The 13357-nt window shown below is 38.2% G+C and overlaps 1 protein-coding gene across 2 annotated transcripts; it reads left to right on the top strand.

The window, feature by feature from the left end:
- The first annotated feature begins 769 nt into the window (after window positions 1-769).
- LOC122632816 (BTB/POZ domain-containing protein KCTD1) lies at window positions 770-9978 on the top strand. Of its 2 annotated transcripts, none has more exons than XM_043820033.1 (5): window positions 770-1115; window positions 6763-6849; window positions 7215-7418; window positions 8852-9057; window positions 9210-9978. In XM_043820033.1, exons 2-5 carry the CDS (start codon window positions 6821-6823, stop codon window positions 9812-9814), a joined length of 1044 nt encoding a protein of 347 aa, XP_043675968.1. In that variant the 5' UTR covers window positions 770-1115; window positions 6763-6820; the 3' UTR covers window positions 9815-9978. The 2 variants fall into 2 exon arrangements, with proteins under 2 accessions (XP_043675968.1, XP_043675969.1); XM_043820034.1 differs by lacking the exon at window positions 770-1115 and adding an exon at window positions 2370-2611.
- The last annotated feature ends 3379 nt before the right edge of the window (window positions 9979-13357 follow it).

The raw sequence follows: 13357 nt of genomic DNA, 5'->3' as shown, positions 1-13357 counted from the left end.
AAAATCCAACGGTACCCATCGAGAAATACCGGTCCCCCAAAGAAAATATCGGAAACGAATGACGCGATGACGAGGTATCCAAATGTCGTGGCCATTTCTATCTAACTGGAAGCACGTATGCGAGCGCGTCGCTTTGTCCCTGACAAAGTTTATATATGCGAGCAGAATCGTCCAGTGGGTTTAGAAGTGCTGCAGGCGATCTGGAACGATGTTGTTGGCCATGGCCGTTTAGCCAGGAGGCATCTCGAATAGGACAGAGCGAGGCTGACAGGCCGCTTGGCTGCTTCCCTTTATATCTCGACCCTCGACTGCCCCATTATGCCCAATACTTGATCCTTTTATATTTTTACATTTTCCAAAAATCAATTTTAATATAGTACCTATGTATTGAATACTATCGACACAAACACACGCACACATAGACTGTGCGCAATGATGAGCGATTCCCTAATTGACCTTAACTTTTATATTATTTCCTTATACTTATTATCGAATAACACAAAACTTGACTGTGTACTTATAGGGTACTCCTATATCTATCGTAGATAGATACTATAAGAAGGGTGACTTCAGGTTCACAAAAGCTGGGGGCCGAAACGCCGCGAGCTGGCAAAGCTCTCGCAAGAAGGTTGTGGGATGAGTGGAGGAGGAGGTTGAGAGGAGCAAAAAAGGCCGTTGGCGATGCTCGTGATCGCTTAGCTGTATTGGTGGGTAGCGTTAGCCTGACTTGCAATGTGCTGGTGGCGCTCGAGAGAGCGCGAACGCTCGAAACGACGACGAAGTCGCAGTCTCATCGAAGCCGCGGTGGCGCGCGGCTTGCGCTAGTTGAGCGTCTCTAAACGAAAGAATACACGTGAATGTGGGACCACGTGGGTTCCGCGCTTGTTTCTGTGCGAGCACACAACGGAAATGAACAAATACTCATATTTCTGACGATGAAAGTCTTCTCGAGTTTTGTGGTCCTCCGTTTAGGAAGGTGTTGAGTTTTATTCTTCCGTTTTTTTGTTTTTGTTTTTTTTTTTTTTGTTGTCCTTCGACTTTGAGGAGTAAGCTGACCATTCCAAAATAGTGGACATCAGAACAACCGTCAACCTGGAGTCCACGTGCCAGAAACGGTGAGTCTCTAAGATCGGAAACGTTTCTCGAACTACAATTCTTTCCTTGACAAACTTTGTCTCATTTTTTCAATTTGTCTATTCATATTCGAATATATTTGATCCTACGCGATTATTCGAACAAAACCGATTAATCAAATTTAGAACAAAATACCACAAGATCTCGGAATATCGTCTTCTTTCCATAAGTTAACTTTCACTCGAAAGCAAAGTTGTATGAAAATGAATGGAAACGGAAATTAAGCATATAAGTAGATATATATATATATATATATATATATATATATATATGTATGTATATACCTGTTTGGAGTCTTAAAAGTAAGACAACATCTATATGCAAAGGATATTCACACCAACTTTCTGATTCCATCGCGTGACGCCAATTCCATGCTTAAACACGGCAATGCGTCGAACGTAACACGTTCAAATGCATAACACGTATCTCGAGTTCACGTACGACTTTTCCTTGCACCGTTCCATTGTCTTCTCGTGCAAGATTTTAAAGTTACATTGAAAATTTTTTACGATCCTTATCCATTATCCACGCGATTTACAAATATTGCTTATCATTAAATCTATGATTTCTACGTTTTCACGCGCTTCGTTAAATCAGCGCTAATCTCTCAAGATTGTCACTTAACGACGTAACGTAACAAACGTAAAAGAATCGTTCGATTAATACGACAATTTTTCCCTTACATATGCATCCTTCGATTATAAGAATATAACGTAATTGCAAAAAAATTATAAATACGGAAAGCAATGACGTAAAGTAAAAATTAAAAAAAAAAAAAAAAAAGAAAAGAAAGAAAGAAAAGAAAAAAAGACACACGCGTACGCTAAACCCTTCTCCCGAAAAAAGGATAAATAAAAAACCTTTGGAGTGATGAACCAATAAAAAAAATTGACTAACAGTCCCAGTTCGATGATAAACGCAATACGACATCTCCGACTTTGGGAAAAGCTATTGGATGGTAACGTATCGTACGGGAGTACGTAAAACGCATCCTTGTCCGTGTATGTGTATCTGTACGTATATTCGCGAGCATGCATCTCTATATACATTTTCATGTACATTTAGATATGTGTATCTACGTGTATATCTGCATACGTATGCATCTATGTATGTAAATGCATGTATGTATGTATGTATGTATGTGTGTGTGTGTCAGAGCACGCTCGCGGCAGAAAAGAGGGTCGGTGAGCCGCTCTCGCATTTCAGAACGGATGTGGGCTCTGTGGAAATTGTGCTGGGGTAGTAAAAGGAAGGAGAATAGGGGGTGAGAGGCCGGTTGCGCGCGCGCGCGCACTCGCGCGTACTCCCAAAGCAAGCGGGGGTTGGAAACGAGCTGGAGGCATGGCCGCGAGCGCAGACGCGCTCTGCAGTTGCCGTAATTAGAACCGAGCGCTTCGAGCACATAGCCGAAGGCTGACGAGTCTCCCGCGGACCGAAATTATTCACGAAGCCGCGCCACCAACGGCGAAATTTTCTCGTAAATATTTTCTCTCCTTCTCGAAAAAAGAGAGAGAGGAAGAGAGGGGGGGGAGAGAGGGGGAGAGAAAAAAGGAACGCTATCGTTGCTGATGGGTGACTCCATAAGTCGTAAACGTATATTATAAAGGTCGCTCGTCGTACTTGTATCGAGGATATAAAAAAAGTACCTCGATTCTCCCTTTCTCTCTCTCTCTCTTTCTTTTTTTTACCGTGCTATACGAATGCGAATCCTTTTCCAATCGAATATGTTTCTGGAATGTGTAATCGAGAGATATTAACAACATCGTATACCGTAAATCAATGTTAAAAGTTATATCAAGAAAAAATATTCCGATATCAAGTGACTTCCTCATTGAAGTATCTGAGAATTTATTCTTACTCGAGTATTGAATACTTTTAGAGATATTTAAAAAAAACCGAAATATTTCAATAATTTTTTGTAATTGACTTGGCTTATGGTTATGTTAACCTACATCGACGGGAGAAAGAAAAGAGAGAGAGAGAGAGAGAGAGAGAGAGAGAGAGAGAGAAATAACACAGATCGAAAAATCCTGTTCTTCTTTAAAATAAGGAAGCACAATAATCGATCGAGTCTATAAGACATCTGTGTCGATTTGTCCGACTTGCTATTTGCAGCTGTAAGTTGCTGCGGTGCATGAAATTCCAATCAGGCTTTAACCGCGCGACGTGTCTCGGTCAGAGTTTCCGTCTCGTAGGGTAAGTAGGTGAGTAAGTGGTAGGAATAGGCGAGGATGAAATGGAGCAAGACACGCATTCGCGCGTATCGGGAGTGCCTCCTTGCTCTGGTCTCGCGATATACGTGGGCAGGTACGTACCTAATCTAAACTAGCAGGTACATACAGTATCTACCTGGGGCCATGGACCGTAATAAAGAAAGGCTAAAGAGTTAAAAGAAAATGAAGAAAAACGGAGAATATTTTTCGTCGCGGCTAGGATATATAATATCCCAAGCAAAATGTAAAAAGAAAAAAAGAAAAGAAGGCAACGACGCAGAAGAGACATCAAAAAAAAAAATAAAGTCTCCATTGACGCAACTTCCTGGAATCATAATGTGGATTAAGTAAATTTTCTATTTTTCATTCGTGATAATTTTTTTGATAACTAACAGCCTAAAAAACTTACAAATCAACAAGCCTGGAATTTCGTTCGCCGATAAAGATCTCTCATATTATCGTCGTATCGTCGAATAAGATTTTATGAAAGCGCACGCAATTTGCATCGCTCGTACGAGGAGAAACTCGATTCGAGTTAACCGGTGAAAAGGCCAAAGGAACTCTCGTACGCTGCATGGGGCGGATGCGGAAATTATTGTCGTAGTAATTACAAGGATTCGTAATAACTCTGACAGTGGACGTGATGGAAGGAAGATGGTTGGACAGGTCACCTCTTAACGGTTGATAGATCAGACAAATGATGAGATTCCATTGGGTTGATTATGTTTCTTTTTTCTCAAGGATTATGATAATTTATCTAATTAGATGAAGTCCGGTTTATAAATTTCTGAATTCCCTTAATCGTCGTATATACAACCTCGATATGTTGAGTCCTACCATAAAACTCGAATACCAACAGAACGTTCAAGCGTTTTACTATAGTAAACGACTAAATATCCTCCGTAATATACTTCTTTTTTGCATCAACAGAATATTTAACGAATGAGGCACGAAGAAAGTACATATGGCGCGTGCTCCTTATGCATAGTGTGCGAGCGTCGAACTGGAGGCCGTTCACCGTCAAGAATGAAGAGAACGAACGCGCGCGCGGACTCTTCTTTTGCGTTTCCTCCTCTTCCACCTCGCGTGTGCCATTATGCCGCGAGTATATCTTTTTTTTCTATTTTTTCCCTCGCATGACCACAGAGATATACCTCTAGCCCTCTGCTCGGTCCCCCTCCCACCCACACACACACATACACACACAAACGCACTTCACATTACTTCTGACATTATTTTGTTTCTCGTTTCTCTAGTACCCCTTTTACGACTGGATCGACATACGACTCTCTCTCTCTCTCTCTCTCTCTCTCTCCTTCTCTCATGGATTTTCTTCTTCCTTTCTCCCTCTCCCTCTCCCTCTTTCTCTCTCTCTCTGTTTCGAACGAAGGAACGAACGAACGAACGAACGAACGAACGAACGACTAGCAAGCGACCGACCGCGATCGGCCGAAGAATGTAATGTAATGCCTCGTGGCATAATATATGCGCGCCATCATTTTTCAGCTATCTCACCGGATAGTCTCGTTTGGCGAAAAGCACTCTTAGGTATTCCCGATGAAAATAATATTAAATTTCATACGTTTGTCGATAGAACCGAAATGGAAATACATACTACTAGGTAAAAGTATTTCGTTAGAAAGTCGCGTGTATAAACCAGATCATTGCCGGATCCGTTTGATCTGTTAAATAAGGAATATTAATGATCATTGACATCCTCGTATTTCAACTTAAAATCGTCCTCGTTAAAAGGAATTATTGCGATCGTTAAATATATTTCCATTGTTTCAATTCTATGATCATCGTACGGTCTTTCTCATTTGATCCTTAACATCGACATTTTTAAATACCGGTCGATACTTCTGACAAATTCTTTAGTTCTTTAGTTCGCGCAATTTTTTATTGAAACATGCTTCATTATACACCTACGTTCGTTCTACAGGTAGCTATGTGTGTGTGCGTGTGCGTGTGTGTGTGTGTGTTTACGCTTTACGACAATTACATCTCTTGATGCCTCCGACGCATATCCGCCTTCCGTGAACGCATACTTATTTGCTCGACTGAATTTATCTCCCTCTGATGATGAAAGACCACTCGAAACAAAACAACCGGATCAATCAGCGCGTCTTTCCACGCCCTCGACCGAGGCCGACCTACTGTCGATCTTACTAACGAGTTACTCTATATCTATCTATGCAGGCTATCGCGGAAATTCTTCTTATTCTTATTCCTTTTTTTCTTTTTTGCGAAATAAGGACTATGCAAATTTTTACGTTAACCGTAAAAAAAAATATATATATATACTTTCTCTCTTCATATACCATTATTTGCATTGAACGTAAATTTGGAGAGAAATTTATTTCGAAAATTCGAAAGAAGAATTAAACAACAATAATGCAACAGAGAGGACAATAAAACGTTTTAGTAATAATTTGAACTGACGATATCTATGCCTCGAGCTAATCCAAAACGATACGTTCCTATGTTAGTATTTGCATCGTCGATTGTACAATTGTAATAGGTAAATGCATAAACGACTTGTTGCAATTACTAATCGATCATCATAATTTGATGGTCTCGTTGATATTTCGAATCTTTCGTCGTCGAATTATGATAATTTACTGAACGATAATTCACGATTTTGATATATATAAATGTCAATGATTTGTCGTTCGTCTCAAACGAATAGACAAACACGCAAGAACATTATTACATTTTATTCAATACATTCTATAAACTTATACGACATCAATTTTATCTTTTTCGTCACTTTGTATTCACATCCATCATCGGTTCATCTTCCATCTCGCGCAAGCGCGTTGAAACGTTCTTCGTTACGTTTAAACTGACTCAACTCGGTTGAACGCAAGTTAAATATTGTTTCTCTACTAATTGGCTTATTAATATATATGAAAATTATGTGTTAATGTTCGACCCAGGCAGGAACACAAGCTGAAACGGGTGAGCCGAGCTATTGTACCCGAATGAAAGTAATACAGCAATCAAATTAAGCTGTCGTCGTCGCTTGACCGAACCATGATGACCGACCAATTATAATCGATAAATTAAATTTTGTAATTGATACAATTTTATTTGTTTTATATCTATACCGCGTCGCATGTAATGGCACACTTTTACAACTTCATCCCATATGATTAAACTTTTCGCGATACCTCGTCAAACGTCAAATATTGTTTCGTACTATTCAAATAAAACTTTAATTTCAATCCTTAGTTGGATTTGAACTTTCGTCGTCAAGTTTTCTACAGATTTACTTCAAATAAATATTTCACCTTATACGTTCCAATTTTAAAATAAGGTAAACATTATCAGAACTCGACTTAGTTCAACTTATCGCGGATGTTTTAGTTTAATGAGTTTCATAATGTTGACCTTCTTTTTTTTCTGATTACAGACGGAAATGTGAGGCCGACGGGAAGGAGGCGAAGGCCGAGCTAACGGCGCAACGCAGTATGTTCCCTAGCGCACAAATTAAGATGAGGCAAGTGAAGGAGAGAGAGAAAGAGAGAGAGAGAGAGAGAGAGAGGAAAAAAAAGGGAAAAAAATACGATCTCTATTCGCGCAATACTATGTAAATTTTTATCAACGTAATTGCGGTTAGATTTCATGGAATTTCGTGCCGATGTAAAAAGATCTATTTAAAAAAAAAAAAGAAAGAAAAAGAAAAAAGAAATTGTCCCAACACTGGCGCGTTGTGTATCTATACGAGAAAAGAAAGAAAAGAAAAAAAAAAAAAAAAAAAAATACATAAAAAATAAATAACGTGGAAAGAAAAACCACAACAAAGAATTTTATTGTAGTTTAAAAAAGTCTGACCAATAATGTCGAAAGTGTCCTGTTTGTTAGATTGCTGTCGCCAAGCAGTTCGCCGGCCACGTCGCCCACGATGTCGAATTCCTCATCGCCGACACCACCGACGCCAGTCACGCCGGTTTACAATCAAAAGATGACGGGTATACCATGTGTAGCCGCGGCTTCGAGATACACGGCACCGGTGCATATTGACGTTGGTGGGACGATATATACATCTTCCCTGGAAACTCTAACCAAGTAAGTTAACATCTCCAAGTATGTGAAACATACATAAAGAGATATAAACAAAACTTTATATGATCTACGATCTATCAAGAATTAATAGAATTATCAAATACACCTGACGTAATGATACATTATTTCTCGATCAAAGTTCCTTCGATATCACCTAACAAATTCATAAATGAGACGATAAGACAGAACACTTGTAATCGTACGAGTGAATCGATCGTTTCTAAGGACAGGACGTCGAAAGCGGAGCAAGCAATCCAAGCGATGTGAGTCGATCGTTTAGCCTTTTCCCATAGCGCGAGAGGATCTGACCCGGGATCGGGTCCGGTCGAAGTACGGTCGAGGCACGCTCGGGTTCCCCTCTTTGGTGGGTCGAAGAAATCGCCCGAGGTAATCACGGCGTTTCGTTCTCCGCCCTTGGTACCGGCCGCGGCATTTCTTCCTTCGTCTCTCCTCTCTCTCTCTCTCTCTCTCTCACTCTTTCTTTTCATTCGACTGTTTAGCATCTCTCTTTTGACAGCAACCGGCCAACGGTGTGTCTCTTACGTCTCGCGTGCGTCTACTTCTCTATACTTCTTCTTACTAATCTGAACACTCTTCCAACCTGACCTATCGATCTGCGTACATATGTATGTATATATGTATATATATATATGTGTTTGTGTGTGTGTGTGTGTGTACGAAACTATGTACCTGTACTGTTTATAAATACCTACCTATATACCTTGCTATCGGGCCGATAACAACACCTTGACATTGAACCTTTTATCTAAACGATGCGTTATCAGAACAAGTGAATCGGAGAATAGTTTTGTGGCGATAAGGAAATACATATTTTGGCCATCGGAAGATTCTTCGAACGTTAATAATTCGAACAAAACTAGTACGTATATCGCACGATAGAGAGGATCTTTCGTTTCTGTCTTTCTTACAAAGTCAGATTGCCCGTAGGCTTCACGAGGCCATCGTTATTATATGTTATCGCTGTGGAAGGTATGGGAACCGGCTCGAGGAGGCACACTAGGTACTACATCGGCATTTTTCCCCCTTCCCACCGCCAGCCTGTACCATAACGCACCCGGTTGTGCTTCAACACGAGCACCGTCTCGGTCCTCTCTTCTTCTTCTTCTTCTTCTTCTTCTCCTCCTTTCTTTCTTTCTTTCTTTCTTTCTTTCTTTCTTTCTTTCTTTCTTTCTTTCTCCGTCGTGTTCGTTCGCTCAACGCCGATTCGCGGATCTCTTAAACGTTCTTCGACTTTTCTCTCTACTCGTTTCCCCCCCTTCTCCCTCCACCACCCTCTATACTCGTCTATTATATGCTAAATTACGTCGACCTTCGATCGTATACGCAGAAGATCGAGAATCGATGTTATATCGTAATACAAGTCAACGATTATCTTTCCTAAGAACCCACGATGAACATAGATAATTAATTTTCAGGTATCCAGAATCGAGACTGGCCAAATTATTCAATGGTAGTATACCCATTGTTCTGGACTCCTTGAAACAACATTATTTTATCGACAGGGATGGTAGTATGTTTCGACACATACTAAACTTTATGCGAAATTCGCGACTCTTGATACCTGACAACTTCGCCGATTTGGATTTATTGCTCGAGGAAGCGCGATACTTCGACATTGCGCGTAAGTATTGAGAGAAAAAACGAACTAAAATACACCCTTAAACCCAAAACCTATCCCAATCGTCCGATTAAAAAAAAAAAAAAAAAGATCGTCTGCTTCGTTATTATCCTCTTTTTTTTTCTTACTTCCTTTTCTTTTCTTTTCTTTTTCAGCAATGTGCAAGCAATTGGAACAGATAAAAAAGGAACGAATAAAGAATGGCACCGCGAGCTTATCCTCGACGACTGGTTCGGCTTGTTCAACGGCTACCTCAACCGCATCGGCAGCCTCGACTATGACAACGACGACATCTTCCTCGCCTAAACAAGGCTCCGGAAGACAAATAGGCATGCGCGGGAAAGGCACGTCGAGTTGTTCGCTCGACTGTACGGGTTGCTCGAGTTGCTCACCGTGCGATCACGAGGCCGAAAAATTTCGCGGTACCGAGGGTAACCGCAGTTACGAATGCGTTGCCCTACACGTCAATCCTGATCTCGGTGAAAGAATTATGCTATCGGGTGGGCACACTCTTCTCGATGAAGTCTTTCCCGAGGCTATGCAAGCTGTGATTAACGCACGTTCTGGTATTGCCTGGCATCAACAGGACACCCGTCACGTCATCAGGTTTCCATTGAATGGCTTTTGCAAGCTCAACTCCGTTCAAGCTATTACGCGATTGCTCAACGCAGGATTTCGTATCGTTGCCAGTAGTGGTGGAGGTGGTGAAGGTCAACAATTCTCGGAATACCTCTTCGTCAGACAATCTGTTAATACCTGACGGAAAACGATCCAATTTTATCCAATCATTTTATCGATTTTCACGATGTCGTTTCTAATATCGAATACTCCAGTGAACGCAACGATCGAGATTCAAATTACTTTCTTGCTCCCCAATTATCTGCAAAGCTAAATCTATTTTTACGTGGCAATAAAAATCGATTCGATTCGTTCGATATAATTCATTAAATATCGCTACCGATCTTTGAGATTTTACGATAAAAGAAAAGACAAACGTTTATATGGTTGGCGTAAAAAAAAAAAGACAAAAAAAAAAAAGAAAACCAGGTCAACCAGAACGGAAAATGTATTTTATGTCGAGAGTCTTTACGTGACGTAATTAACGGTAGCTTTAAAAAAATATATATATATATATAGATATAGAACGAAGAAGATGAAGGAACATCATGTCAGCATTCGTCCAAGGATAAATATTTTATTCGATATTGCTCGAAAGACTCTGTACTTGGAGATATCTTAAGTGCAGACCGACGATCATTAAAATTTGTTATTATATAATAAGATGTACTTATATGTATTTATATGCCATACTAATTATTGTAAATATCGCGAATAAACTATCGTTCGTCTACACACACACGCACGCACGCACGCACGCGCATACACACACACACACACACACACAGTGATACGAATTGTTACGTATGCATGTATTATTAAAGAAAAGAAAGAAAAAAAAAACACACAAAAAAAAAAACAAAAAAAAAAAGGATAAAAACGAAAAAGAAGTATATATTATCTCTCACTGACCCATTACATTTCATAACACTGATATAAGATATTATTATTCGTCCGTGTCTCCTGTCAAAAAATTCGAAAGCTTTTAAAACTATTACTTTTTAACAGACAATAAAAACTCATTGGATATACAAGAGCATGGTAAAAAGGAAAAAAAAAACAAAGGACGAAAGAAAAAGTGGGAGATGCGCCGATCGCGTAACCTCCAGAATGAAGGATAAAGCGTAGGAACATCGTAGCCACGGGCCCCGTTTCCATGGTTACTATGAACTCAATATCCGCGATGCCGACAGGCACCACTAGCCTGAGGCTGTCATCCCTCGAACCAGAGTCGCTGCTGCCGTCGTCGAGTTCGCCGGTCTCTCCCTTGCAACCCACCTTTGCCTCTTCTCTTCCTGCCTCCCTTTCCTACCTCCTTCTCATCCTCTCTCCCTCTCTCTCTCTCTCTTTCTCTCTCTCTCCCTATCTTCCTCCTCGTCTTGATTATATCCCATTTCTAGATCGCCGCAGGGACTACTCTCGTACACCGGGTCCTCCGATACACGACACGAGGTGAAGTAGCCTTCGGCGTCGACGTGGAAGATGGCTTTGAAATTCTGGAATTTCCGTGATTTTAGTATATGGAATAATCTAATTGTTTTATTCAAATCTCTCTCTCTCTCTCTCTCCCTCTCTCTTTCTCTCTCATTCGCTTTCTCTCTCATTCAGTCTCTCAATCTATCATATATGTATGATATGATATAGTACGAGAAATTTTAATGAACATCTCTTTCATTGATGTACCATAAAATAATTGGTAAAAATAAATTTAACCCTTTGCACTCAATACACGCCACTACGACATTCGTAATATGAAATACTATTAAGTCATGTATTATTATACATTTGTGTATATAGAATTTAAGAATTACAGAAACTAAATGATGTAAGAACTCTAAAATTCCTATTAAGGAATAGGATATATTTAAAATTGTCTAGAGTGAAAAGGGTTAACGTAGACTGATCATGCCAATCAATGGTTGTTTCTTTATTGAGAGATAATGAAGCAGTGAGATGATAATATAAATAGTTATGATTTCAGTATCTATACAATATCAAACTTTTTTTGTGGAAACTCTGTTATAATAATTAGAAAATTCTTTCAAAATATTCTATAATATTCTGATCTTTTCCTTACTATTGTAAATTTATAAATAATTATTATCTTATAGAATTCTGATATGTTTTGTACCATCCCAGTGCTTTTCAAGCGAATTGTATTCTGAAACTGTTTCTTTTTAATTATTTGAAAGCGTAATCTTCTAATTCAAACAAACAATATTACACTTATACACACACACATACACACAATTTCAAATATTTGCAAAGTAATGAATTTGTTAAATAATAAATTAATTGAATCATATCTTTATTGAAAAGTAAACAATATGGAAAGATAATTCAAATCATCATACAACATAATAAAATTTTGATTGAATTTAAATGCAGCTATTAGCTCGACAGTACTTGCGTTATTTACATTTATCATATATCGCAAATAATATCGATTTCCAGGTCTCACCACATGGAGGTTGCTGCATACAGAGACCCACGGGCTAAGACTCTACTGTTAATATCAATTACTTTGGTAGTTACTATATCAAATCGTTATTATAACATATTCAATAATAATTGTTATAATTTTAGAAAATTATTATTATTATTACAAAAAAGAAAGAAAACAATCGCGAAACGAATCAAAAATCTTTTTCTAATCAATCGTGACTAGATGAAAATTTATGAATTCGTTTGATATCGACCTGCCTACCCGGTTAAGAATAGAGCCCTTTATATGGAATTCTATTCCCATTAAACTAATGTGGAAACTTCGCACATCCTTCGCTGTACATGATGCTGAAATTCTGTGAACATAAAACATCTAAACCATTTTATATTTAAACAAGAAGCAATCGAAATAATATGCGAATTTCATATAATAAATTAGCAGTCACCTGTAAACATAAAACATCAAGAACATTTTACAATTAAACAAGATGCAATCAAAATAATATGTGAATTTTACATAATAAATCAGCATTCTGTTATCCACAGTCACCTGTAATCATAAAACATCAAAAACATTTTACAATTAAACAAGAAGCAATCAAAATAATATATGAATTTTACATAATAAATCAGCATTCTGCTATCCACAGTCACCTGTAAACATAAAACATCAAAAACATTTCATAATTCAAACAATCTGTGGATAAGAAAGTTATAATTCTATTACTTTCTGAAAATGAAACATATATTAATTGAATATGAAACATATAAGAATTATTTTACACACACACACACACATACACACACACACGCGCGTACATAAATGTATATCTCATAAACCAGAAAAAAAAACAACCAACAAAGAGTGGAATCGATTCTTGCCAATTTAGATGATATTTCCTGAAACAGAAATTAACTATGTTTAGATAGATTAAAAATTTTATAAATATTTCAAATTATTTTTTACTTTATTATTTTTTCATTATTATTTTGCTTTGATTTCCTGTTAACTGAAGCATCCGAAAAACCTGAAACATAAATTTTATATAATGAATTTATAATCTTTATTAATTTATTTTTATGCCATACTCTATGATAGTATGACAAATCTTAAAATATTATTTTAAATATTGTTGTTAATACCCACTGATATATAAAAGAATATCCTGCAATATATACTCTTGAAACGTGAAAACGACATCTCTCTGTAACAGAAAATTATATAAAAGGGCATGTGTGG

The sequence above is a fragment of the Vespula pensylvanica genome, chromosome 11 (genome assembly GCF_014466175.1).
Source record: "Vespula pensylvanica isolate Volc-1 chromosome 11, ASM1446617v1, whole genome shotgun sequence".
Lineage (NCBI taxonomy): Eukaryota > Metazoa > Arthropoda > Insecta > Hymenoptera > Vespidae > Vespula > Vespula pensylvanica.
Note: the sequence above shows the minus strand (reverse complement) of the source record. Positions and strands in the feature narration are given on the sequence as shown.

Coding starts and splice junctions, on each gene's coding strand:
- LOC122632816 (XM_043820033.1), top strand. CDS start 6,821: ATGTTCCCTAGCGCACAAATTAAGATGAG. Junction 7,419..8,851: donor TCCCTGGAAACTCTAACCAA/GTAAGTTAACAT, acceptor ATTAATTTTCAG/GTATCCAGAATCGAGACTGG. Junction 9,058..9,209: donor GCGATACTTCGACATTGCGC/GTAAGTATTGAG, acceptor TTTCTTTTTCAG/CAATGTGCAAGCAATTGGAA.